The sequence below is a fragment of the Brachyistius frenatus genome, unplaced genomic scaffold (genome assembly GCF_029030835.1).
Source record: "Brachyistius frenatus isolate BFR_SWC_R1_liver_20210118 unplaced genomic scaffold, ASM2903083v1 Contig_144, whole genome shotgun sequence".
Classification (NCBI taxonomy): Eukaryota; Metazoa; Chordata; class Actinopteri; family Embiotocidae; genus Brachyistius; species Brachyistius frenatus.
The window spans coordinates 253,944-281,146 of NW_027210743.1; the positions used below are offsets into that span (position 1 = coordinate 253,944).

The window sequence follows — 27,203 nt, forward strand, 5'->3', positions numbered from 1 at the left end:
GACACGCAGCGATCGAGCCATGTGGAAGGTGTTGCGTTGACTTCGAAGTTGAGGGTTTAGAACTGTTGTTGACAGCATTTTACTACAATAATGAATCCTACTTAGGAGCTCAAAAAATTGCTTAACAATAATTATTGCGAGTTAGTTGAATAGATTCAACCGCTCCACGTCGTGCCGAAAAATGGGGAAATCTAAGGTAAGTACCGGCCTTCGCTTAGCAGGGTGGCTTACATGCTAATATTAAAAGAGGGCATTTCACTGTTGTTCATTTGTTTAAAAAAAAAACCCAATATATTTAATAATATAGTTTCTGGGCTGTAGTGAACAGTGAAGCTAACTTTGAGCGGTCGGTCAAGGATCACGTGTTTTCGCGACGCTTAAATACGTGAACGTTGTGCTCCTCAAGACGAAGAACCAGAAGAAAGCCCGAGCAGTAGCCAACCACGTGGCCGAGGAGACGTACGCAGCTGTGCCCCACTCCTTCGTCTTCAACCGGGGTCAGGTTGGCAAAAACGTGGGGCAGCTCGTCCTGGACATGCGGAGAGTCATGGAGCCCTACACCGCAGAGTCTCTGAAGGTCCGTCTGTAAAAGCTTCTGCTGCATGTCAGCATGTGGTGCTTCAGACAGCTTCACAAGCGTAGATGAAACATTTGGATATATATTATATTATATTATATTATATTATATTTATTTATTATTTTGCCTGAGATATTTCATCAAACACACCTCTTTTTTTTTCTTCTTCTTCTTTTTTTTTTTGGGCCCCCCCCCCCCCCCCAAAATAAAAAAAAAAAAAAACAGATTAGGAAAAATAATGTGCTGAAGGACTTTGTGGCCATCGCAGGACAACTGGGAGTGACGCACTTCATGATCTTCAGCAAAACATCCAGCAGTATCAACATGGTGAGATGACAGGAGTGCATTAACTTCTTTGTAATTTGGTGATGTTAAGCCGGCGCTTCTATCAATCCGGTAACTCGTTTATCTTGTCCCTCCTTAGAGGCTTGCTCGACTTCCCAAAGGTCCCACGCTTCATTTCAGAGTCCTCAAGGTAAATATCTATAACTCCCGTGTAAAAAATTTGTTCGACACCACGATGGGTTCAGATGATGACGATTACAATTTTGATTGTGAAGTGATGTTTTTCAAAGTAAACGATCTGATGTACCCAAATTGTCAAAGCCCGATTTACTTCTGAACGTCTCCCCGCTCTAATAAGGACCTCTTCTTCTTTCTTTTTTTTAACTTCTTTTTCAGTACGGTCTCATCAAAGATGTGGTTTCATCCCTGAAGAAGCACAGGATGCACGAACAGCAGTTCACGCATCATCCGCTACTCATCCTCAATAACTTTGGGTCGGATGGCATGCAGGTCAAACTCATGGCCACCATGTTCCAAAACATGTTTCCCTCCATTAATGTGCACAAGGTATGTTTTTCCCAGTGAAACTGTAGCTTTATTGTCACCTTGGTGGACTCGAGGTTCAAGGCCTTGTTGTCATGATGAAAGTATAGTCTTCTGAGTTCCTGTGAAGATTTGTCAAAAAGTAAACGCTTTCTGATTCTTGTACCAGTGAGTCATCCGCTGCCGTGAAAGCCGAACTCTTTGAGTTCTACTGATAAATGATTATGTTTTCAGGTCAGCCTCAACAACATCAAGAGGTGTGTGCTGCTAGATTACAACCCGGTGACCCAGGAAATCGAATTTCGACATTAGTAAGTACAAAATATTTAACATTTAAATTAGTAAATGATCGCAAGAGTCTTCTAAACAAGAAGACGACAACTTTGCAGCTGCATACCTGAACTCAAATCACATTTTTGCATTAATAAAAAAAAAAAATTGTAAAAATAAAATAAATCTTTTGAAATGATAGTTGGCCTCAGATGATGACAGACTTTGACTTGACTGTTCCGTGATGTTTGTCCAAAGTAAACGCACTGATGGGCCACCGCACTTTAAAAACACGCTTCTGCTATTTATTGTCGAGATGTCAAACTGACCGACGTGTTCATGTTCCCAACCCGCAGCAGCCTGAAGGTCGTCCCGGTGGGAATGAGCCGCGGCGTCAAGAAGCTCATGCAGGAGAAGTTCCCGAACATGAGCAAGTTCGAGGATATCAGTGAGCTGATGATGAAGTGAGGGTCTTGTGAAAGTAGCTGTTGCGGAATCAGTAGTGTGGTGTGTTGTCTGATAAAAAAAAATAAAAAATGTTCTGGACTCTCAGGGGAGCAAACCTTTCAGAAAGCGAAGCCGAACAAGATGGAGAGCACAACATAACCGAGCTGCCGCAGGTCTACTCTGGAAGAGGCAACATGGCGTCCCAACAGAGTGCTGTCCGTTTGACCGAAGTGAGTACGCAGAGGGAGCGAGATTTTGGAAAATACTTCGGTGACGCTTGGGCGGCAGCTTAATGTTACATTTGTTGTCCTTAGATCGGTCCCCGCATGACTCTGCAGCTGATGAAGATTCAAGAAGGGATGGGCGAGGGGAACGTGTGTTATCATTCGATGAGTGAGTACATTCCTTCCTCTTGAATTTATTCTTCTTGTGTTCAGGTGTACATGATGACAGAAGCAATATGATTTCTCTCCAAAAGTAAACGCTTACTGATGCATCCGGAGCTCACTTTGTTTCCGTGAACCCGGAACAAACTGTTCGTTAATTTTTGTCCCGTGCCATGCTCGCAGTCGCCAAGACGGAGGAGGAGCTGCGGGAGATCCTGAACAGGAAGGAGGCCCAGATTAAAGAGAAGGAGGATCGCAGGAAAAAACAGGAGCAGAACGTTGCTCAGAAGAAAGAGAAACAAAAAGAGAACAAGTAATTTGACCCGAAATAATTTGACCCCTCCGTTATGTCCATTTGTCACCTGGTTGAAGTGTAAAACGGTTTGTTCATCTCCCCCCAGGAAAAAGAGTCTGGAAGGCATCAAGAGGAAACGTGCTGAAGCTGAGGAGGACAGTGAGGTGGAGGATCCGGGGATGCAGGACAATCAACCAGCTGCTGTTGAATCTGATGATGAGGTGGAGTACTACAGGCAGGCTGTAGGAGAGGAGCCAGATGAAGGTGAATAGAACTTCTTTAAAACATTTGGTCTGTGGTGTTTTTTTCCCAATTCCTTTATTGACCACAATGGTTTCTGTGCAGACATGTTCCCGGCTGCCAAGAGGAGGTGGGGCTCAGACAAGTCTCATGGACCTGCTAAGAAGAGGAAGCTGTCCCCTGGTAAACCTTTTGGAAAAGACAGAGATTCCAAATCACCAAAGAGAAAAGGTCCAGGAGGACAGCACAGAGACAAAACGGGAAAAGACCAGCAGAGAAAAGGATGGAGCAAACCCAGGGACGGGGAGAAATCTTTTGGAAGGAAAATGAGGCCCGGAGGAAAGCCGTTCAGAGGAAAGAAACCTGGGGATAGGGACAATAAATTTAGTGGGAGAAAGAAATTTGATGGGACGAATAATAAGGACAGACCCTTCAAATCCAAAGGCAAGATGGGCTTCAAGAAGAAAGGTGCGGGAACAAAGCAAGGCTTCAAGCAGAGGAAAGGAAAAGGCTGAACTCTTGTCTTCTCTCTGAACCTGGACTTTGGCTGCAGTACCACACTGAAGCAGCAGATGGCAGCAAACGTGCGTTTGCTCAGCTGGCGATAGATGTTGCTTGAGAGACTGTTGAGCAACAAAGACAAAACATGTCTGATATTTTTTTATAAATCAGCTTTACAACTGGAGTTCATTGCAGAAACTAAATGTTTGGTTGGTTTGTCATTTTTATGAAAACATGTTCTTGTCAAAACTCACATCTTCGAATATAAAGGTGCCACTCAATATATGAATAAATAGGATGCCAACATGCCTCCTTTTAATCAGTTTTTGTCCTTTGTTTTGGAAGCTGGCGAAAAGATGATGAATTCACACATTTTAATTTTAAGAAAGCATCGAGCAGGTACGGTTATCACTTTCTTAGTTACTGTTGCCGGTCAGGTAATTAAACTGAAAACCTGTCTTTCCCCCCAAAAAAATATTTTAATCTATTTACAGAGAAATACGATTTTCAGTCACCACCATAAGAACAGTTGCCCACTTCGTTACAAGGAAAGTAGAAGAAAAAACAAGCTGCCTGTCGCATTATGTAGCACGCCGCTTCTCTTCGTGCTGATGAGCAGGAAGAAACGATATTAACCCTTCTGTTGTGTTTCTGTCAGACTATAACTGACATCCAAAATTCATTTGGATAATTTTCATTAAATTGGGGATGATTATGAAGCTGGGGGTAAGTTACACACACACACAACTTAACATGCTAAATTTGTGGTTTGTCTTATCTTTCATTTCCGTACAAAAAAGTAATATAAAAATAAGACAAAAATAGCACACAAATACGGCATGTGCACCTCTAACAGGAGAGAATAAATTATATGTTTGCAACACTGTTTTAAACACAGACACTATATCATTTAAAGTAGGAAACAAAATGTTGTCCACAAAGCAAAATACATTAGCCCAAGTTTAATACAAAACATTAGATTAGGAAAAATCATAGAGGTTTTTTACCTAATTTACCGACGTCCAGCTGTGGCGCCACACGTGGTACGTTCACATTCTACTCCTGCGGTCCTAAACCAACAATTGCACAAAATGTCGATTTGGATAAGTGCATTATATGAACCAACATATTGCTGTTTTGTTTTTTTTGCTAAATAATCACTCATTTGCGTAGGATTACTCGAGACATTTTCTATCTTTTGACAAGGGCAGCGACTACGAGCCAAAAGAGCGCGCGCACACACACTGCTCTGAGAAGCGGTAAAACTACACACAAGTCAAGATCTACATTAGCACTGCTACAGCCGACCATTTCTTTTACTGGGGTTTATTTCCTGCACATACGGTATATGTTTAAACTTTGGATTTCACCACCCAGTTACACTTATTTAACTTTTTCTGCACCGGAGGTCACCGTTTGACAGGTGAGGTTGAGACAGAGATGCATTTTATCAAGGTCACAGATTTTAAAAGAGTTTATTGACCTCTCAAAATAAAAAAAAATACTCCCAAGAGAAGCCGACAGCAGATCTTACTGCCCGATATGTATCAACATGCCAAAACCTCTGGGACAGTGAAAGACCTAGACACACACACACACACACACACACACAAACAAACACAAAAACATGGATAGAATATCCTTTGTAAATCTGATTTATTGATATTTTTGTTGTGTTAATGTTGTTAGGTTAGGTTAGGTTAGGTAGTTACTTTATTAATCCCCAAGGGGAAAATTTTTTCGCTACAGCAGCATACAGGAAGCAATAAGATAATAATAGAATAATAGAAAGCAATAAAATAGCAGTATTGTGCGTTACAATGGGTTATTGTGCATTGTCCAAACATTTGGCCCATTTTGTTCTTAGGCCAAAATTGCTTTTAAATCACGCAAATAAAGCCCATTTGAAATAAATTGATTTGAATTGAATTAAAATTTATATAGAAAAATAAAATAAAAAAGATATACAACTGGGTGATAATATACTGGAGGTATTATTATGGATTTATAATCAGCTGTAATGGGTCATTCTGGACTGGGAACACAACAGGAGGGTCAGCTGCAACCGGACCTCATTTAATTAAAGAAACTGAGCCTTTCGATAATCAGCAGACACAGAAAGGCTTTTTTTAGGGGGGAAATGTTCCATGTCCGGAAGACTTCATGTCTGAAGAGTAAAGATAATGCACATGTTATTTTATAACTGTGATAGACTACAGTATTTGTCTTAATTTGCAGTCCTGGTAGGAGGAACGTCTTTAATACAAGATGGGACCATACATCTCTAGAGGATATACATACCCACAAGTAGGTGCAAAAGTATTCTAAAAAAAATAACGGTGTATTTTTCAGAGTTATTTCTGACACAAATCAGATAAACAGGCTTGTGCTGCTTTCCTATCTGCTCTGACGTGTCAAAAAAATTGTAATTAGTTCCCGAAACTCGATGCCGCAGCAACACTGTCCTGACATGACATTTGAAATGAGAAATCTCTTGATCAATAAGTTGTTCTATGACTACCACTAAAAGCTGACTATTTATGGCCCATGTTTTTGCAAAAGCATGCCACTTTTGTCATCGTGGTTTTGCTTCTTCAAATTGAGAAATGTTTGCAGAGGGTAGGAGGAAGTGACTTTAAGGTTTGTCTGAGCTCTCCACGTCTCTATCTCTCTTATCGTCGGCTGTGATAAATATGTGGGTTGGCTGGTGTCTCGTGCTTCTTCTACCGATATCTGTATATAAGAAATTAGCTCTCAGCACAAGTCTTCATATTACAGCGCACTGCACATCTGCCTCTCAGTAAGTGAAAACGACCATTTTCATTTCTGCTTTTCTTCTTATTAAATCAAATCTGTGTCACGACTTTGTGGCATTTTCAAAAATGTAACGTTTTACTCTGTTGCCTATTGTTTTTGGGTTTTTTTTTTGTTTGTTTTTTAAAATAGTTTTTTGAATAGCTTTCCTATCTTCCCTTACTTATCCACAAAAATCATATATGAATTTTACTTCATTGTGTACAAATTTAATGTGACTTCAACATACTTTGTTTACAGATATTGGACATTAAGACAAGGTAAAAGCAGCTGAATAACAAAATTACCTTGAAGATGGTGCTAAACTTCTCAGAATGCGAGAAGTTTCAGACACGAGTGCTGCCTGCTATGTATGGGGTCGAGTTCCTTGTGGCCCTGGCGGGAAACCTGTTCGCCCTCTGGCTCCTAGTGGTCAGAGAGAGAAGGAACTGGCACACCGGCGTTGTCCTGTCCTTTAACCTGGCCATCAGTGACCTGCTGTATGTCCTGACCCTGCCTCTGCTCATTGTCTACTACTCACTGGGGAAACACTGGCTGTTCGGAGACGCTGTGTGTAAAATGGAGAGGTTTCTTTTCACCTGCAACTTGTACGTCAGCATCTTCTTCATCATGGCGATAAGTGTGAACCGATGTGTGGCCCTCGTTTTTCCCTTCTTCACCCGCTCGCACGTGAGGCCGGCCCACGCCAAGGCCCTCAGTGGCATCGTCTGGATTGTCGTAGGAGTCATTTCCTGCCCTGTCTTCATGTTTGCCTCTCAATGCCCCAATGAGCACAATAACAACATGTTGTGTGTGTCCATCTGTAACAAGAATTCTGAAAAGGAAATGTCTCACTTCATCTACAAACTGTTTCTTGCCGTGTTTGGGTGTCTCCTTCCCTTTCTGGTCACGTTCACTTCTTACTGCGGGGTGATTTGGGTAGTGTGGAAAAATGTCAGCATAACCACTCTTGAGAAACGCAAGGTTGCCTTGTTAGTGTCATCAGTGCTTGTGCTGTATGTCATTTCCTTTCTGCCTTATCACATCACCCAGATCTATCACTTTTACCGGAGAATCCGGGATCCCGACAACCTTCACTGTTACGTCTATCACATGTATCAGGTGTCGAAGGGACTGGCAACTCTGAACATGTGTATCCATCCGATACTTTACATGGCTGTGTTCGACAGTATAAGAGTAGCGTGTTGTGGGAAGAGCCCAGAGGACAGAATCAGGGGGACGATGAGGAAGTAGCGCTGCTTGCTTGGTGGCTTTTGTGTGAACCATGTTTACTTCATGCTGAAAAACGGTAGCAAATTGTACAAAGAAATTCTTCACAAGGCAGATTACACTTCTTTTGGGATTATATTTCTTTTGGTTAATGTTACTGTGCTGTATTTTTTAACTTTGAAACATAAGCTTTTTTACTGTAATGTACTGTGATCTGTGATCTTCAACTTTCTTTCTGGCCACATATCAAGAATAAAAGTTAGACTGAAGAACTATTAATATCCACTGACTCAGTTTTGATTTTAATTCATTATGTATGCTAATGTAGTTTGTGTCTATCTATTTTTCTTCATTGCATTGAAGTCCTCACGTTTTCTATTGTCTATAACAAAAACACAATCACATTTAATTAGATATAATTGAATACAATTGTGTCTTGTTAAATGTGATTAAACGAGAGGCGTCACTCCCTTAGGGTAAAAAAAACAAGCTTAATAAAATTATTCAATCCATTTCTTTCTGAGGTTCTTTCTGAGGAAGTGGTTTACAAATGAAGCAATCAAAGTTGACTTGAAACCTATTACTCACATTAGTGGACACAAGCAGTTCTCAAATTTGTTTTTCGATAGTTTTTCAAAGATTTTAAGAAATGCAAAATTATGAAAGTATTCATGCAATCCTGACCATAAAAACATAAATAAGGGAAATATAACAAAAAATATTTTGTGGAAAAAAAAAAAAAAGTACAGCAGTTTAATTGACAGTTCACTGAGCCAATAGGACCTTTTAATTCCTGTCTCCAGACTCACAAGCTGGCAATGATTGACGCTTTGTATAGCCAATGAGATTCTGACCCCAGGGTTAGCAGGTTTCCGGGGACAGTTCAGGCAAGAATAAAAAAATAAATAAAACCTGTGTGTGTGTGTGTGTGTGTGTGTGTGTGTGTGTGTGTGTGTGTGTGTGTGTGTGTGTGTGTGTGTGTGTGTGTGTGTGTGTGTGTGTGTGTGTTCAAACTTGTATAACTCAGTGCCAGTAACATTTATAGTGACTCTGACTGTTGGGGATATAACTTTAGAGTGTTTCCTTTCAATAGAGACCAACCTCATGCTTGTACACAAATGGTTCAAGGACAGCTTTCAGTTTACTCTGGGTATGCCTTCACAAGTTGACAAGACATTTTATGCAAATTTGACTCAAAGCATTAAAAGGGTGAAGAGAAAGTAATATTAATGTGTAGGCAGGTAGTTACTTTCCTTATTAATCCCCGAGGGGACATTTTTTTTCGCTACAGGAAGCAATACGATAATAATAGAATAATAGAAAAGCAATAAAATAGCAGTAAAATATAAAATATAAAATGCAGTATATACAGTACAGTATATATCTATATATATTATATACATTATGTACATTAATGAAATGTTGGGGGGGGGGGGGCTTCAAATCAAAGATAAAGAATGTAACGCAGGACTCTTACTTTGAAGTGAAAAGGTCGACACGCGTCATGCTTTTATTTTGAAGTTCAGATTCCGGAAGTGTGAAGGGTGACGGAGTCCGCTTTTCTGTAGCACAGCGTTAGCCGAGAGGATGCCGTCGATTGAATACGACGAGTGAGTGTTATTACTAACTTTTAAAAACGCATTTTATGTATAACATCTGCTCCCACTGGATGTCTTTTATCGATCTAATATTGCGTATCTGTCTCTTTATTTCCCAGCTCGAAGCCCAGCTGGGCAGACCAGGTGGAGGAGGAAGGGGATGAAGGTAAAACAAAACAACAAAAAAATGAGCTCGGTAGCATTTCTAGCTCGCCGGTGTCTTTCCACTCCCACGTGGTTGTAGGGCTGTAAAATGCTGTAGCTAAAATATACGTACAGGTAAAGTTCTGGGGGTCTCACCTTTTTTTATTTTATTTTTTTAAAAAAAGGGTGCGTCAGAAGATTGAGTGACTTGACGCAGATGGATGATTTTATCGGCCTTTAATGTAAAAAAAAAAAAAAAAAAAAAATCGATGTGCGCGTCGGCCAACAGTGACGTCACTACGGCTAGCAGCGAGGAAAACTGAATTACGGACCGGCACGAACGAGACTACTGGAATTGATCCAATTCACGTGACCGTGTCGGAAACGAGTGTATTATATTTATTTATTTATTTGTGCATATTGTTAATCGGGTTTGAAGCGGGGTCCCGGGACCAATTCACAACTGGAGATGTGATCGATAGATAGATGAGGAATTCTGGAGCTTCAATAGTGGATTTTCTACGACAACTACTGGACACTATATACACATATATATATATATATATATATATATATATATATATATATATATCTCACACACACACACACAAAGTCTTCAGGAAGAGGGCAAGAGAAACAATTAGTTTGACTAAAACTGCTTGTTCTTTTCACAGGCACACTCCCATCCCCCAAGGAAACCATCAAAGGAAATATTAAAACTGTCACAGAATATAAAATAGACGATGACGGAAAGAAGTTCAAGGTAATTTTACGTTTGGTGAATACGTTTCATGGGTTAAGTTTGTTCACACACGCACGTTTGGTATAGGACCACCATTAAAGGGCGCAAATACTGTTGAAGCTCTTGATTGTCCAGACTGACATTTTGTCCGGTTTTTTTTTTCCATTCAAAAGTCAAAACTCGGACTAAATCTGTTTGAATCATTAGGCGGTTTTGTAGTTATTTATTTATTTATTTTTTTACACAGTTTATCAAAGCTAAAATAACAGGTTTAGTTGTGAGCTGGTTCTTCTGAAGCTATCAACAAAAATAAATTCCAAGAGTGACAATTACTAAACATCCCCTCGCGGCCACAACGCCCATCAGCGCTTTGAATAGACTCTGGTTCAAGGCTTTCCCACATCTTAATTATTACCGCAGTAGTTTGTCACACCCATAATATATATATATATTTTTTTACTACCATTAGCAATAAAACTTGTTCAACTAAATCAATGAATGACTTTGCTGGGTTTATCTTTTTTTTTTTTTTTGTCCCCTAGATCGTGCGAACCTTCAAGATCGAGAACAGGAAAGCATCAAAAGCTGTTGCCAGGAGAAAGGTCTGTTTTTACATGCAATTTGTTCAATTGTGAATTGTCGAAATTAAAGCTGCGTTCGCTTTGGAAGAAACAAAACTCTGGGTAAAGTCGGGTGTCGCGTCATATTCTGCCCTCTCGTTTCAGAACTGGAAGAAGTTTGGTAACTCGGAGTTTGACGCACCAGGCCCGAACGTCGCCACCACCACAGTCAGTGATGACGTGTTCATGACTTTCATCTCCAGCAAAGAGGTGAGAACCCATTGCGACCCGTTAAGATTATCAACTGCTATTACGAACACCCCTTTTTTAAAAAAAATGGTTTTGATTTGGTAATCGATCGCCAAATGTTGCCGTTTGCAGGATCTGAACGCTCAAGACCAGGACGAGGATCCCATGAACAAACTGAAAGGACAGAAGATTGTGTCTTGTCGTATTTGCAAAGGCGACCATTGGACCACCCGCTGTCCGTACAAGGACACCCTGGGCCCGATGCAGAAGGAGCTGGCTGAGCAGCTTGGGCTTTCCACCGGAGACAAGGATAAGCCTGCTGGCTCCGGTACGAACAACTCGCTCTTCACCTCATCAGGTGGTCAATCTTCCTAAAGTTGTCAGGACTAATGTGGTCTTTTTTTGTTTTGTTTGTTTGTTTGTTTGTTTTTTGGTCCATTTCATCAGCGGAGCCAGAGCCGGCGCAACCCGCACAGAGCAAGACTGGGAAGTACGTGCCCCCAAGTCTGAGGGACGGAAGCACGCGGCGAGGGGAGTCCATGCAGCCCAACCGCAGAGGTGAGCGGATGTCGGCGCATCCATCCTGTGCCCGAGTGTTTTTACAGCAGGGAGAATATTCCCAAGTATAAACCGCGTACGTTTGCACCCGACAGCTGATGACAACGCCACCATTCGTGTGACCAACCTGTCCGAGGACACCCGCGAGACGGACCTGCAGGAGCTCTTCAGACCATTTGGCTCCATCTCAAGGATCTATCTGGCCAAGGACAAGAACACGGGACAGTCAAAGGTTAGTTCACATTTGAGAAAGCCCTGCGGAGAGGAAGTATTAAAGCCGGCGTTTCACCTGGTATATATATATATATATATATATATATATATATATATATAATTTGTAAGTGCAGCTGGTAAATTGACTGCGACAGAGCTGCTTTTTGCACCGATTTAACTTGCAGGCACCGCCAAGAATTGTTGTGTGATAAATGACCAGAATCACCCCGTGGCACATCTGTCTCACGTATTCACTGCTTGCTTTGTTCCCTGCAGGGATTTGCCTTCATCAGTTTCCACCGCCGGGAGGATGCAGCCAGAGCCATCGCAGGAGTGTCAGGATTTGGATACGATCATCTTATTCTCAATGTTGAATGGGCCAAGTGAGTTAATTGTCCGTTTTGTCAATTAAGCCATCAGCATGTTATTAATTTATGTCGCTAATGGATTTTAACTGTCTTTGCAGACCGTCAAACAACTGAGGAATTCAACAGAATAGATTCCAAGAAGATGCCAGATTTTATGGTTGTGGTAAATATATGTCTGGTACCTCAATAAAAGAGAGTAATTGTCACATTTGTTTTGTCTTGGTTTTCCTTCTTGTTTTCCTGACTTAAATCTTCCGTTCTTTACTTTAAGCTGCATTCACAGGCGTGACGCTCAAAACTATAAAGTCCCGTTAAGATCCGTGTTCCACCTGAAAGCAGAGCCACTGGGAGAAATAGACAAATGATAAATGCCGTGTATTTAACTGCAGGTAAAGACGAGTCACTGGTGACTTGTCCTTCACCTCAAAGGCTTTGATCTGCATTTCTGAGAACAGACTAGGAAGGAACAATTGTGGATACAAATCAGCTCTAAATTTAAGGTACATTGCATTTTACCAGTTGTTCTAATACTTGGCAGGTTAAAGTCCTTCAAACTTCTCAAACCCAATATTGACACCAAGTAGTCCTGCAGTCTTCAAAGGCCTGAGATGGCAACATTTTAGAAAAATTGTGGTTGACAAAGTTTTTTTTTTTTTTTTTTTTAACAGTAACCGAGCAAAGCCCTACAACAAACTAATAAATATCTAACTAATCTGGACGTGAGAATCGAGGTCTGAGGGTCCTTGATATAAATATTTAGACCTCTGTATCAAGCCATCGTCCTCATTGTTTCAGCTGAAATACATTTAAGATTTCATAGGAGCTTTATTTGAAATATTACATATAAAAACTACATACAATTTATACCACATGAAGTGAACATTTCCCAACAACAACAACAACAACAACAACAACAACATGATTAAAAGCACATTTAAAACATGGAATGGTACTACATAGAATGTCCATAGTGGCCACTTAGTGACACAGTTGAAAGCCAGCTTAATAAAAAGAAATTCTTTCCTGACAACGTCAGGATCAGTGAAACCGATTCTTGCTGAAGAGGGAACGGATGACTAATCGGAGACCTCCATCTTCTCTTGTTTGACGTTCTCTGTGGACGGAAGAACACACATTTGTATAAGGATGTCTGCGTTGAATGTCAATAAAGAATTTGTGAAAAGTACAATCTAGACCGATAAAGCCACCTGATGCTTGTTCCTCCTTGATTCTGTCCAAGATACACCTCCTAATCTCAAGGCCGATGGCTCTGGAGAGCGGAGGGGGCACAGCATTTCCAACCTGCCGGGCAGCGACAGAGAGAAGCAATTATGCAAGCTGGCAGAGAACGAGTGTTCATTCGGAGTCACGTTTCTCGGCACTGGATGAATCCAAGTCCGATATACATTCAATCATTGTTACCAAACAGATTGGTCGGAGGGGACAGCAGTACAGTTAGTGCTGCTAAACCATTACAGCCGAGAGATGCTATAAAGCTCGAGAGAAGGAGAAAAAAAAAAAAAAAAAACTAGAGCCACGTCAGCGTTGGTTACCAAAAAGAAAAAAAAAAACACCCCGACTTCAGCTTGCGTTTGCAGTTTACCTGTCTGTGTTTGTCCAGGATGTTTCCAAAGAAGCGGTAGGTGTCGGGGAATCCCTGAGAGCGTGCACACTCCCTCACGCTGACCACTCTGTGCTGCTCGGGATGCAGAACGCGGCCCTGAAAGTAAATGATCACGTTACGACTCAAAAGGCAGGAAATCTCTTGCAGGCATCGGTTTCAGTCATATTACAAAACATTGTTCTACCCAAAGCTGAATCAGTTGATTAGATTCAACATTCAAATTCAAATTTTTATTAAATTTTATTAATCCCGGAGGGGAAATTTCTTCGCTACAGCAGGGGGGCTCTCAGGGGGGAGCTGCTGCAGCAGGCTGCCACTAGCGCGGCGCCAGGTAACCTGACCTGAGGTGCATGTTTTTGGATGATGGGAGGAAGCCGGAGAACCCGGAGAGAACCCACGCAAGCACAGGGAGAACATGCAAACTCCGCACAGAAAGGCCCAGGACCGGATTTGAACCCGGAACCTTTTTTTTTTTTTTTGCTGTGAGGCGACAATGCTAACCACTGCACCACTGTGCCGCCCTAAAGCATTTCCTCAAACCTTAACTTCGCTGGAGATTTAAGTGACGGTCTGCATAACCAACGCGAGTCCCCCCCCTCTGATATTTTTCATTTTGACGAACGTGTTCAGTTGAATGAGATACAGAGGAATATCTCGCGGTATCATTTAAAGAATGGGCTCTGAAAAGCTGGTGTACCTGTTTGCCCATGGGTTCAGGATTGGTCACAGTTGTGCTGAAGAAGCCGTCCCACTCCAACCTGCCATAGAGTCCAGCCCAGTGATTGTGGCGGTTGCCAGTGTGGGGCAGACACCAGGGGATCAGGGTGTTAAACTGCCGGTCTGCTGGGTCGCATGGAATCCCTAAAATGACATGGATAAAAAAAAAATATATATATAAGCGATGTCTCCACGCTGGAGATTTAAACTCTAATTTCCATCAGTCCTAAACTATACTAGACCTGCATACCTCCTGAACAAGTGCAAACACCCCTGAGTGCGCCGGTGCTGCTGCGTCCGTTCTTTTTATCAGGGTGTGTGTAACGCAGCTTCTTGGTCATGGTGCCATCCTTCAGCCGAACCTCCAGGTTGGGAAGATCTCTCCAGTCGGAGCCCGGAGCCAACGGGATGTGACGCATCCGGCCCTCCACCAGAGCACTCATGTCCTGAGAACACAGGTAATGGACGTCTTGTTATAAAGTGATCCCTGACCAACAATTAGTGAAGCGGTAACAGTACGTGAACACAATCCAGCTCGCCTTGCAGATGTGATCTTTGAGGATTGGCTGATACTGTGTGCCTCTGATCTGCCTCTGGAACCAGGACTGAGGTTCCCCATTGTAGGAAATCTCCAATGCAGCTGCACCGTTGCGAATCTCTGGCAGATCGGACATGGTGTCCCTGACGGTAATGGTTCTGTAGATTCCACCATTACCTCTGTTAAAAGACAACAACAACAAAAAAAAATCTTGAGTCACGCTGAGGCTTCGATATGCTCTCGGTGGATCTGTAAAAGTTTGCGATCTGGACTTGGAGATCACCAATACGGCAGAGGATAACGTTGACATTACCGTGTGACGTTACTGACGTATTTCTTTTCGTCCACCACGACGCTCAGAGAACAAGCTCTGGGGGCAAACACGTGCAGAGGTTCAGGATAGTGAGGCAGCTTCTCTCCTGGAGCAGCAGCCAGGATGATGGCCCTGCGGCGGGTCTGGGCGACACCGTACTGACCGGCCTGGTGAGCAGAGCAGAAGTGAGCAACTCGGTGGTCTCGTGAAGCAATTTCAAGCCATCGTAAAGATATTGGCACGAGAAAACAGAACCGCTCTGAAAATGGGTTACAGGAGGACAATTGTTTGTTGCAAGAGACAAAGTCGGATTTCGGGATCACATGATAACATCGGACTGTTAACGGTCGTTTCAGTTTTACAGAAGAGGTTCATGCCAGTTACTTGGAGCTGATGCCAGAAGCACAACTGAGAATACATAGTGTCTACATAAAAACAAAAACAAAACAAAAACAAGTCCGTAAAGTCTGACCCACCTGAAGGACACCAAAAGTACACTGGTAGCCCATTCGCACAAGACAGCGTAAAGTCAGCTTCAGGACCATAGAGCTTTTGAACGAGACGAAGTTCCTCACGTTCTCGAGCAGGAAAAACTTGGGTCTGTAGTAATCGCAGTAACTGCAAGGAAGTACGCGGGTCAATTTAACTGTGCAGGAATGGACTGCGTGTTCTGCATTGAGGGGAAACGGGTAGTGCGAGGGGAAACAGGAGGAGCTCCCTCTGACAGACGCTCACCTAAGATAGGAGACCACAAGCGAGTTCTTGAATTTGGAATAGGTGCGAGAGTTGAAGCGGTTCATCCCGCTGAACCCTTGACACGGAGGTCCTCCACACAGCATCTCCACGTCACCCTTCTGAGGCAGCTTCTGGCCAAGAGAGTTGGTCTTCTCTCCGGACATGACCAACTTCAGCAAGACGTTGCAGTCCTCCGTGAACACGGTGGTGCCCGGGTTGTTGAGCCTGAAGGCCTGCGCGGCAGGTTCCCACATCTCTATAGCCCAGAGAGTCTCGGAGACACCTACGAGCAGTCAAAAGTTTTGAGCATTGCATCGGAAAAAAAAAAAAAATCAAAAATCAAACGTCCAAACTTGATGCCGTTAGTGGATCTCGAAGTATTTACCAGCCTGGTGGAAGCCTTCAGAAAGTCCGCCGCAGCCGGAGAACACATCCAGTGTGCGGTATTTGGACACTTTAGGCGACTGTTCTACGGGAGAGTCCTGCGGTTCCTGTGCTGCCAACACCTTTCCTTTGCCCTTACCTGGTGGGAAATACAATCAATGGATTAAGAGTTCAGTGAGCCTGAAACTAATGACAGAAAATGTGTTCTTCATTTTTACCTTTTCCTTTGCCCTTTCCTTTTCCTTTATGAACAACGGAGCGAGCGTGGTTTGGAGGGTCTTCGAAGCTTTTAGATTTTGCATTATAGGCCTGTGAGAAATAATATTTATAAGCGTGTACACTGGACTGAAGTTACGAATGCCGTGTTTCATGGCTGTATTTTCCTCACTACACGGTCACAATCAAGGTGCAGTGATATTACAAACTGAACTGGACAATAACCGATTCTGAGATTACTGCAGATACAAACTCATCTGAGAATTGTACCTCCAGGAAATAGAAGCGGTCAGGTCCACCGCTGGAGTAGTCCTGCACCGATTCATTCAGGTCTTCTGCGTATTCTACTTGACAGCGGCCGAGCACCTCGGTCATGTTGACCGTCACTTCTTCATCACTCCAGTACAGCTGATTGATGTCCGTGTGGTAACTGGCTTTGATACCTTTGTGAGTGTTTTCAGGCCTGGAAGAGGAGACAAAAATCCGGTTCATTCCAAACACTTTCTTTTATATACACATGAAACCACTAGTGAGAACCACTTTAACTGAAAAGGCATTTACTTGTAGAACTTGTAGAGTCGCAGTTTGACCTCTGACGTGTCCGATTTCCCGTTGCTGCGCCTGTGGCAGAAGATCTCCTTGATGCGCCCGATACGGAAGGGCTCTGGAGCGTCCAGGTTGGAGCCCTTGATGTAGTCGGAGGACTTCCTGTAATACTCTGGATACAGCTCCTCGTCCACGTCCTCTTTCCTGTGGGAGCGCTTCACTGGACTGGCTGGCTTCACACTGAGAGACAGAGGCAGTGAATTTAACATATATATTTGTTCAGCTTAGGCCGTATCCATTTTTTTTATATACACAACTTAAACGCCATGAATACAACTTTAATCTTGTAGGAGTTGAAACTGAACAATGCAGAAAAACAGGCCAATATCTTCTTTTAAAAAAAGATCAATAATGTATTCCAATGCAGTCCTTAGCCAACAAAAGCAAACTAGCCAAAAAAAAGAAATCGATTTTATAGTGTATCTAGCGGACCAATTGAACACTATACTGTCTGCCTTTAGCCAGTTGCTTGTATCATGAAGGACCTCTGGTGGCACGAGTTGCATTACACATCACATCACACACAAAGCTCAGTTAAATACAGAAATGAGCCTGTTCTGACAGCCCTGCACTCGTACTTTCTAAATACAACCGTGTACCTTAATACTAGAGGCCGATGTTAACTGCATGATATTAGCTTATTACAGATACATTGTATCTGTTGGCTAATATGAAAGCTTTTCTTTTTATACATCATGCAGAAAAAGATGCTTTGGGGGGGGAAAAAGAAAAATTCTACTTGTTAGTTTGTTTTTCGAATATAGTAAACCATAATTATTCAAAGTTTACAGTTTCAATGCACTGATATTAGTTTGCACAATGAAATGTAAAAGATACTGCTGCCATTACCTTTGTCACAAGTGTCAATGTATTAAATAAAAACATTTAAAGTATAATTTAAAAACTTGTGTTTATATACACTGCGTAAAGAATGTATATTTTAAAAAAATATATCAGCCAATATAGTGATATCCTGAACTCCAGTATTTGTCTGGCTCCAACCGTACCCAGCCTTAGTCATTGAACAGGTTTAAGGAAATATAAAAATCCTTTCACTCACCTGAAATTAAAAGCTTCGGGAGGCAGGTAGACGCCGTCTCCCACCTTGAACTGGTCTCCCTTAAAGCAGGCCAAAGCATACAGAGCCTTGTTGTCGCTGTGTTCATTCTCCAGGGGTTCAAAAGCACGAGGCACTTCCTGTTCCTCTCTCCCTTTAATCCTGACACAGCTACCACAGAACCTGAAGGCAAACACCAGCATATCCACAAAGTTAATATAAAAGAAACAAAGAAAAGGTCAGGAGCAGTACAAACACACTCGTGGCTGGTGCTTACTTGAACTGGCATTCCTCCGATGCAGCGATCGTGGGAGGCGTCTCGAATCGGGCAAACTCCGTGTTGTACGAGAACTGATAAAAGAAACTCTTCCCATCATCCTCGATCACCTTCATGTCAACATCCAGGCCACCCTAAAACACAGAGTAACCAGGGGATGAAGAACAGCGAATAAAACAAAAAACAAAAATAAAAAGCAGCTTGACCAGCTGTGAATTTGACTTACCTCCATGAACCAGTTGTTAGATGGAGCCTTATACATGACATTCACTTTGTCTTGGACATAATTGAGCTGCATGTCTTCACACTCGTCCACAATGACGAGCTCCAGTGGATCAGAAGACTCTCCAAGCACTGTGTGAATCCCACGAAGGAACCAGTGGGCGTGGAACATCTTTCCATTATTGTCCTCCCACAGTGAAGTGATCCTGAGAAGTTACAACGTGAGATTTATACAAGACACTCCGTATTAACATGTCATCCAGGAGATTCTTTCTAAATGTCCTACCTTGCCAGATACAGAGGAATGCTTGGATCCTCTGATGAAACCGAGACACAGTCTCCCACCTCCAGCACTTCATCGTTCAAAGAGACTTTACTGTAGTACTGCTTCTTTCCCTCAGACTGAGGGGGATGGAGATACATAGATTTTATGTGTACAGCACACTGCTGGGTTCATGGATGACAAGAAAACTGTTCAAGAACCAAAAAAAAAACTAATTAAATACCCGAACAGGCTCTCCGATCCATGTAAGTTTGCACTGGGTCTGCTTCTTCCTCTTGGCATGAGAAAGCTTTTTGCTCTTCTCCACAGGAACATCATCTTCCTCGATGTTCTCGTCATCTTCAGCCTCCTTTACCGCAAGGTTTGGGCATCTAAACAGAGGGATGTGTGTATATATATATATATGTATAGACAGACAAAGAGTTTGAGGAAAACATTTTTTTCTTGCTTGAAATATTCAGGCGCTAAAAGCCGATCAAAGACTGTAAAAACTGTTCAGACATGCTCACCTTCTCTGCTTACAAGCTTGTTTGGTTTTGCCGCTTCCTCCAAATTTGATCATGTCCTTGCAAGCTGCGCACTTGCCACAATCAGGAGACTGACAAACCTGAAGACAAATTAAAACAGTACGGATTTAGTTATCAAGAACGGAAATCAAATGGACATCAGACACTAGAGTAAATTGTTTCACAATTCTCACCTCGCAGACACCGCAGCGCTGCCTTTTGGCTCCGCCCTCTTTCTCAGTCTGTTCTATCTGATCTGAGAAGAAGGTGTCAAAGATCTGGTACACAAGCGTGGTAGTGGTCGCTTTAGTTGGTCCCTTACTGTCCTTCTCTATCTTAGTTGGGTGACGGATAGCCTGTCTTCTGGCAGCTCTCCTGTCAACAGAATAGAAAGTTTGCGTTCAGAGAAGAGGCCCGTTTCAATTGGCACAAATACCTGATGAAATGCGGAGCGATGGCATGATGAAGCCCCTGGCCGTCAACACACCACAGCATCAGGCCATGCAACATGAGAAACAAGCAAACAAAACTGAAACAGACAGTAAAGATGTAAAATGCAGAGTTTCCATTAGATGTAACTGGTAATAAAGTTGATTCCAAACTGGGAAGCAATCTGGCTGCCTGCACAGAAAACACCAACACGTGCCAAGATCCCAAAAAGTTTGGACTGCTTTGATCTCATCTGACTTTTGTTCTTCCTGCTCCAAGTTAGAAATAAAGGCTATATTACCTCTAAAAAAAAAAAAAAAATTCACTCACTAAACTCTCAACTGTGTTGTAATGGTGTTGAGTTTCTCACCATGGCGAACCCTCACCTACAGAAAGCCTCAAGTAGCTTAACATTGTGACTCTTAACTTGAATTAATTTAAACCGTGGATTAATTAATAACACAGAACCGACATTATCCATCAAATAGGGCTGACATGTTTACAGCACTGAGTTTCCACCGAAGGCAGAGGGGATGTCCCAGGTTCAAACCCAGGGCATGAACATGGGACTTCCCAGGACTTCTTGTACCATGGATTCATTTCCATGAAGAAAAACCCTTAACAGGCACGGATAATGTGAAAGGTGAAAGGTTTTACTCTATTTTCCTTTAAGAATAGACTTTGCATGAGGAACAAGTTGGAACGAGGAACAAAAAAATGATAATAATACTTTCCCTCCTCTACCCTTTACCTTTTGAGGACATGTATCCGACTTAGACCGATTTCTAAATATACTCGTGTCACAAGTACTGGAAAAAGAGTTTGCATGACTTCAATGAGGAACAGGAAGGAGAGCAATTCTGCATATTTGAACGAAACAAAATTGTTTAGCTTTTGACAGTGAAACGAGCCAGTCCAAACACCACATTGTTCTACAGATGAATAAACTAACATTTGTGACTTTAAAGACATCTTATGGGAGCGGACTCAAATATGGCAGATAAACTAAAATAAACCACAATGTAAAGCCAAAATGTATAGAAAATAAATCAAATTAGAAACAAAATTCTGGCATGATTTCTGGTGTATTGCTCTTTGTCCAGAAAGTTTTTAAATGCTTCACAGTAACACACCACCAAACAAGCTCAGGATGCATCGACAATAAGGCCTACCTACCAGTACAGCAGCATGCTGCGTTAGGAAATGTCAGAGTGTTAGACATCAGGGAGAAGAAGGAGCAGAAACACAGGAATATAGGGCAAAAAAGAAAACTTCAAAATCCTGAAGCATGAGCTGCAGCTTGAAAGATTTGGTGATGGTGGGAGTAATCGTTTTTAAGATTTATTATGTGGCACACTGCTCATATCAGGCACAGCAGTTATAGCAGTCTGAGTGGTATGAATGGTGAAATATTTCAAACATTTAGAACAATATTCCAGATTGTATTCCTTGAACGGTCAGGAGTCCAATTCTAATGAAAACACATCCTTTTAACTCAGAAATCAAAGCCTGTGCTTTAGGATATTTGACTACCATAAGCTCATATTGCTTTATAGTAAGAAAAAAAAAAAAAAAATCATAATTGAATCCCTTTTTAGTCGTACCTCTTCCCTAGAGTGACTCCGGCAAGCTTGATCAGGTCTCTCATGCAGGGAGTGACAATGATGGGCTGCTCATCCGAGTCACCGGCCTCATCGTAGCTCTCCACCTGCTCCACCACAAACTGGGCGTGACGCAGCAGTGTGTCTTCAGTGAAGCAGTTGAAGTTCAGCCCTGCAGGAGGCACAGTTGTCTGAGGGCAGGAAGAAGAAGACAAGGCTGTTAGTATTGTGCATGCAGAATAAGACGTATATGTTTTCAACACCAAATAGATAAAGAGGCGGGAAACTGCTTTGATCAAAACACAAACATGACAGATCACACCAGACCTCACCTCAATCTTGTTGAGAAGGTCCTCATAAGTAGCATCTGGATTTTTCTGGAGGAATTCCACCACTATCTTGCTCATATAGATCTTCTCCTGCATCAGTGCAAAGATGGGAGCATATTCCTCACTGGGGTGCATCAGGATGTAATCAGCAAAAGCTGAAAAAGAAAATGTATAGATAATAATTAGTACGTCACGTATATGGACAGCTTTTTTCCTTTTAAAAGAACAAAGCATAGAGTTTATTACCGGTAGTGAAACCAATTAAAGCCTTTTCTCCACCATCAAAACCAGTGATCCACCAGGCGTTGATGGGTCCAAGCTTTTTGGCAGGAACACCACCTGGAAAAGAAGAAAAGAAAAGATAAAAAACAAAATCATGATTGTAGAAACTAAAAAGATGATGTAGCAGTTACATAAAGTTTCTGTTCTTGACGTGCAGGTTTTCATACCATCCAAGCAAGGATTGTCATCATAGATGGGTTTGACAACACAGCTGAAGTAAAGCTCAACGTTCTTCTCAATCAGTCCAGAGTCAAATGGGCAAAGATGGCCACGCTTGTCATACACACTGCAAAACACAACAATACCGTTCGTGACCAAACCTCACGTGTTGGAATACAGAATCATGCAACAGTGCAATTAGAGGGGAAATATTTGTTCCTCTAAACTAACATGTGTCAGATGAATGCTGATGGAGAATCGCCTACCTGAAGTTTGTGATCTTGTGCTGTGGCAGATCCTCATAGCTCTCAAATCCATCCTCATTTGCATCAAACAGGGAGAGGCGCTCATCTGTTAACATTTCTGGTTCATCCAGCTAAAGACACAAAACAGCAGAAATGTTGTCAGTATAGTCAAAATAAGTACTATTTTCTGATGACAATGAATGTAAGACATACATACCGAATTGTCCGGATCCCCTTGAAAGAACTTGAGATCCGAGTCATCCAAGTACTGTCTGCAGTCTGGACATTTGGGGGGTGGTGTCTTGAAAGAAAGAAAGAAAAAAAGAAAAAAACACAGGTCATGCCAGCACAGAGCACAGATGCTACAAAACAATTTACAGCATTGACACCCAGTTGAATTATCCAGTTCATTACCTTTGCAACAGGAGCTGTCTTAACTGGCTCAGTCTTAATTTCTTCTGGAGCAGCGCTGCATTAACAAAACAAAACAAAAAGTGTTAGTACATTCGTTTGAGCGAGCGTCATCATCAATATTCAGAAGGTACAAGACTTACTTTTCACCTGGGTCCACTTTCAGACGCTTTTCCTCCTGAGACTGCAACAGATTTGAAAGTACGTGCAGTGTTATTTACCAAACACTGAGATGCACACCCATCTAGACGTTTAGAAATCATTGGCACATAAAAACACATCACCTCCTCAACATCATCTTCTTCTTCTGCTACTACGACTACTACTTCTTCTTCTTCTTCTTCTTTCTTTAGTTCATTTTGTCCATTGGCAGCTTCTCCATTGAAGTCTTCAGACTTGCGCTTTTGACTGCAAGACAGATTTAAATACTTCACAAGAGTTTTAATTTTCTTTAAACTTGCTGAAATATATAAATGCAGAAAGTAGAAAGCTCAAAATAAACCCCGTATACATACACTTTAGAGAACATTGACATGATGGTTGGCTGTTTTCCACTGTTTCTTGTGACCCTGGTGCTGGCTGGAGACTCTTCAGAAGAAGAAAAACATTTAATTTTTCTCATTAAATCACGTCAAGCCACTGAATTCATGCATTGTCTCCATCTTAACAACCATCTGTTCCACAGTAAATAACAATAAGAGATCTCCAACTTACTTTTTGTGTCAGAATTTGCCTTGCTCCTGCGTCCACCTTTCCCCTTGGCAGTAGTTGGCGACTTGACAGCCTCTCCCTCCTCCTCTACGCCCATGGAAACATCTTCATTGTCCTCCTCTTTGTGGGAACCATTCGTGAAGCCATTCGTCTTTACTCCAACATGCGAGCCATTTTCATGATGGAGTTCTTTTCCCAGCAAGGCTTTCACTTTAGAAATGTAAACCTCCTGAGGAAAGTACACGGCATACAACACATGAGAAATAATGATCAGTGAAATTGCAGGATTGCTAATGACTGTGAATATCTTTAAGAGTCACTGACCATTGAGATTTCTGAGCTTTTCATTTTTTCCTCTAGGCTGGTGAGCAGGTCCTGAGCATCAACATGCAGGAAGTCCTGCACCAACCTGAGCTTTTCTTTCACATTATCCTGGAAAGACATTTAAAGTAACAAAAACAAAAAAAAAGTAAGAAATGCTACACTTTAAAAGGACACACAATTAACTCAAAATGCAGACTTAAAAAGGCAGATTTCAATTTAGATTTCTAGCATTTTAATGTGGCCTACTGAAGTTGCAGCATTGATAATGTAATTACACATACGTCAACGAAAACTCCTAAACTTGAAAGTGTCAGCATAAAGACTCAAACTGATGTACATTGTGACATTTTGGAGAGTAAATGGCGAGATTAAATGCAGATGAATTTTATAAAAATGAACGACATACATGGATCAGCCCTGCCACTTCGTTTTAAATTACACGTGGTTATTTTATTTGCATTTACAAAATAAGGACACAAGAAATGGACAATATGATTGTTTTTAGATGAGTGAAATCTGAATTGAGATTGCAGCTTTCTATCGAAGTGGAAACCAAATTTGCATTTGCATCCATTAGTGAGCAGCTGCAGTTAGCACTCGGATTACATGAAGGTTTTTTTTTTTTCTTCAGCTGCAGCAAATCCACACAGGAACTCACCTCGTCTGAAGATCCATCCTCATCCAGCATCTTCAGCCTGTAAACAAAGTGCACGTCAAAACAACGCCGCGGAAAGTTACAGCGCGCAAATCCATCCAGGGGCGCAATCTTTACCACACAGGAGCATTAAAACCACAGTGACAGCGAGCTAGCAGATCAAAAAAAGGTAACAAAACTTCCTGAGTGGCGCCAAATCTTGCACGCTGCCCAATCCATTGACAGGCTAACTGATGCTAACTGGCTAACAGTGTACTAACGCATGCCACATCAGCCAGGACTTGTCAAGAAGGCAAACAAGCTACCGCTAGCCGCAGCTACGAGTATAAGCAAAAAGGGTGAAGTGTCGGTCAGGCTCTCGACAAAAAAAACAAACCCGGGTAAAGTCCGGGACAAGCCAGGCTGATGATCACTGCTAATGTTGTGGCTTAAGACAACAAGCTGCACGTTAAGCGACATCACCAGGGACGTGATTAGCATTCAGGTTACTATCGTTACCTTTTCTTGACGTCGTCTGGCAGAGACACGCACGTCCTGGATGGCATCGTGAACGGCTAGCTAAAAAGACACAAGGGATTAAAAAAATATATATATATATATTAAAAAAAAACTGCTTTAAAAAGCTGTTAAAAACAATGTTTAAGCCCGCTGTTGATAACCTCAGCGCGGCTCCACGGTGACTGCTTTAATCGCGCGCTGCTTCTCGCAATGGATGCTACATGCAAATTCGGGCGCGCGGGCCGTCTTTTCGCGGGGAAAACCGGGTGTTGTGGACTGTACCATTACAGCGATCCACGGGTAAACCATTTCAGTCCGGGACGTGATATGCCCCTGCTAAATGGATAATTTGCAATAAAACCCCCGCATTTTCCTCATCGTAAATATGTTAATGTGCTTTATAAAATACATCCGTGACTGTCGGGTTGTTGTGTTATACTTTCCCGGAAATGAAGAAGTAACGCGACCGACCGGTGCTATTTGACGGATGTCGAAGACCAGGCGGAAGCAATCTGACTGTTGTTTACTAATGAGCGCTTTATGCATTTCAAATGTATGTAATGTGTGTGTCTATACTTTTGAGTGAAAACATTCAATAGATGGCACTGTTATCATAGTAATAGTGCATTACCATAGTAGTTGTGTTTGTGCAAGATAACAGCCCGTGGACAATTTAGTTCCCAGAGTAACTCTAGTGTGTGTGTCTGATTCAAAACGTAGCTGGGTAATACTACCAATCTGTTTTATATGTTGCATAAATTTGAGCGATTACTATGGTTTTTGTTTTGGACCTGTAGTTAGAAAGTATATGGACAAAACGTCCTTCAGATACGGCCAGTTAAGTGCCTGTTTCACCACCAGGTGGCACCATCCAATACAATTTTATTCAGTAGGCTATTATGGTGTAAAATCAAATTGTAACAATCAAATATAGGGAATAACAAAAGAAAAATATAGATGTCGAAACAACAACAACAAAAAAAGGGAATTAGTTAAAAATATTAATACCGGTAAAATGTCAGTGTTCTAAACAAAATGGAAATGCCTGGGGAACAAGGGAGAGCGTTGGAAAGGGATGGTTCAAGGTCATTTTAGCCTGCCTTAATTGTAAATTTTATCAAAAAAACAAGTTTTAAACTTAGTCTTGGCAGTAGAGAGCGTGTCAGCCTCCTGGACCCAGCAAGGAACTATGTCACTTGTTGCTTAAAAATAGGAGTCACTGTCTTTGTCAGGTTGCCATATCGGGTTCACATATATACATGGAAACCCACCACGGCCACATTTACTGCAAGTTTTGTTCCCATTAATTGAACGGTTATCAGCGTGTGAATGCTATCATTACCATGGGGATGATTGACGAGCGTGTTTCGTGTCCTTGTTTAGTTATTGAGTGTTTGTATTCCAAACTGTCCAGTTTTACAGGGACAAACTCACGAGTTTTGTGTGATGATCTACATGTTTTTGTGTTGACAACTTCACCTACAGGTTTTTAAGCCTGATGTAATATCCTGCAGGGCACTGGAAAGACTTGGCAGACTTCCCAGCAGCGCAGCCTCCTGGGGCTGATTCAGCCAATGTTCCCACCCAGGAATCCTGGATGTCTGACAGGAAACAGGCCCAACTCTCCCAAGGCCACTAAAAGTCAGCCTCTCCCCTCGTCTCCCCCTTACCCGAAAATCTCTCCGGGGGCCTTTCTTTATACTTGTCTCAGGCAAAATATCTTGCAAATAGACAGTCTTCTTCACTGCACCCCATTTTCCGCCTCCCTGCCCTCTGCCCAGCTTCCCATCATAGCTCTGTCTTGCTTTAGCCTTTAAGTAATTAAACAATTTTATTAGGTAAGAGAGCCATGATTAATAGCCAAGCATAAAAAAATTCTGCCTTTCATGTTGACGGTAGTGTTTCTCCGACCTTGTCAGAGCATGTTTGGACTTAATGCTGTATTTTGAGTAGTCTCAGATGTAGGCAAATAAGAAGACATCTCAGGACCTGCAGAGGAGTCATAGCTGCAGCTTTTGAATTTGTTTTCGGCACAAAATTAAACTTGAACACACTCATTTGTTTCAGTATTTCATTTATTTT

At 42.0% G+C, this 27,203-nt stretch overlaps 3 protein-coding genes across 4 annotated transcripts; 2 read left to right on the forward strand and 1 right to left on the reverse strand.

Moving 5' to 3' along the window:
• Positions 1 to 7,846, forward strand: LOC138630940 (suppressor of SWI4 1 homolog). The gene is made up of 13 exons (XM_069715601.1): positions 1 to 196; positions 407 to 577; positions 803 to 904; positions 1,002 to 1,052; positions 1,259 to 1,429; positions 1,640 to 1,716; positions 2,032 to 2,139; positions 2,229 to 2,352; positions 2,437 to 2,515; positions 2,692 to 2,821; positions 2,910 to 3,067; positions 3,149 to 3,555; positions 6,629 to 7,846. Exons 1-13 carry the CDS (start codon positions 182 to 184, stop codon positions 7,589 to 7,591), a joined length of 2,556 nt encoding a protein of 851 aa, XP_069571702.1. The 5' UTR covers positions 1 to 181; the 3' UTR covers positions 7,592 to 7,846.
• A 1,255-nt stretch (positions 7,847 to 9,101) lies between these two features.
• On the forward strand, positions 9,102 to 12,207 carry eif3g (eukaryotic translation initiation factor 3, subunit G). Its single transcript, XM_069715544.1, has 10 exons — positions 9,102 to 9,177; positions 9,285 to 9,331; positions 9,984 to 10,072; positions 10,594 to 10,653; positions 10,777 to 10,881; positions 10,993 to 11,188; positions 11,308 to 11,418; positions 11,514 to 11,650; positions 11,908 to 12,014; positions 12,098 to 12,207. The coding sequence occupies exons 1-10, from the start codon at positions 9,155 to 9,157 to the stop codon at positions 12,111 to 12,113; spliced, it is 891 nt and encodes a 296-aa protein (XP_069571645.1). The 5' UTR covers positions 9,102 to 9,154; the 3' UTR covers positions 12,114 to 12,207.
• A 580-nt stretch (positions 12,208 to 12,787) lies between these two features.
• dnmt1 (DNA (cytosine-5-)-methyltransferase 1) lies at positions 12,788 to 25,369 on the reverse strand. Of its 2 annotated transcripts, XM_069715530.1 has the most exons (35): positions 25,122 to 25,369; positions 24,627 to 24,663; positions 23,969 to 24,076; positions 23,648 to 23,873; positions 23,449 to 23,521; positions 23,218 to 23,341; positions 23,077 to 23,117; positions 22,937 to 22,991; positions 22,740 to 22,823; positions 22,544 to 22,653; positions 22,286 to 22,404; positions 22,083 to 22,175; positions 21,840 to 21,991; positions 21,511 to 21,698; positions 21,083 to 21,097; positions 19,672 to 19,852; positions 19,481 to 19,578; positions 19,195 to 19,342; positions 18,975 to 19,090; positions 18,693 to 18,894; positions 18,467 to 18,600; positions 18,193 to 18,372; positions 17,088 to 17,312; positions 16,797 to 16,989; positions 16,529 to 16,619; positions 16,312 to 16,449; positions 15,927 to 16,209; positions 15,668 to 15,809; positions 15,192 to 15,358; positions 14,880 to 15,057; positions 14,591 to 14,786; positions 14,321 to 14,484; positions 13,603 to 13,719; positions 13,208 to 13,301; positions 12,788 to 13,113 (listed from the first exon to the last, which is right to left on the reverse strand). In XM_069715530.1, exons 1-35 carry the CDS (start codon positions 25,166 to 25,168, stop codon positions 13,076 to 13,078), a joined length of 4,557 nt encoding a protein of 1,518 aa, XP_069571631.1. In that variant the 5' UTR covers positions 25,169 to 25,369; the 3' UTR covers positions 12,788 to 13,075. The 2 variants fall into 2 exon arrangements, with proteins under 2 accessions (XP_069571631.1, XP_069571632.1); XM_069715531.1 differs by lacking the exon at positions 21,083 to 21,097.
• Between the last annotated feature and the right edge of the window lie 1,834 nt (positions 25,370 to 27,203).

Coding starts and splice junctions, on each gene's coding strand:
- dnmt1 (XM_069715530.1), bottom strand. CDS start 25,168: ATGCCATCCAGGACGTGCGTGTCTCTGCCAGACGACGTCAAGAAAAG. Junction 19,343..19,480: donor CAAGCTTGTAAGCAGAGAAG/GTGAGCATGTCT, acceptor CCCTCTGTTTAG/ATGCCCAAACCTTGCGGTAA. Junction 18,895..18,974: donor ATTCCTCTGTATCTGGCAAG/GTAGGACATTTA, acceptor GTAACTTCTCAG/GATCACTTCACTGTGGGAGG.
- eif3g (XM_069715544.1), top strand. CDS start 9,155: ATGCCGTCGATTGAATACGACGA. Junction 9,178..9,284: donor CCGTCGATTGAATACGACGA/GTGAGTGTTATT, acceptor TTTATTTCCCAG/CTCGAAGCCCAGCTGGGCAG. Junction 11,651..11,907: donor AGAACACGGGACAGTCAAAG/GTTAGTTCACAT, acceptor TGTTCCCTGCAG/GGATTTGCCTTCATCAGTTT.
- LOC138630940 (XM_069715601.1), top strand. Junction 1,053..1,258: donor TTCATTTCAGAGTCCTCAAG/GTAAATATCTAT, acceptor CTTCTTTTTCAG/TACGGTCTCATCAAAGATGT. Junction 2,353..2,436: donor GTGCTGTCCGTTTGACCGAA/GTGAGTACGCAG, acceptor TGTTGTCCTTAG/ATCGGTCCCCGCATGACTCT.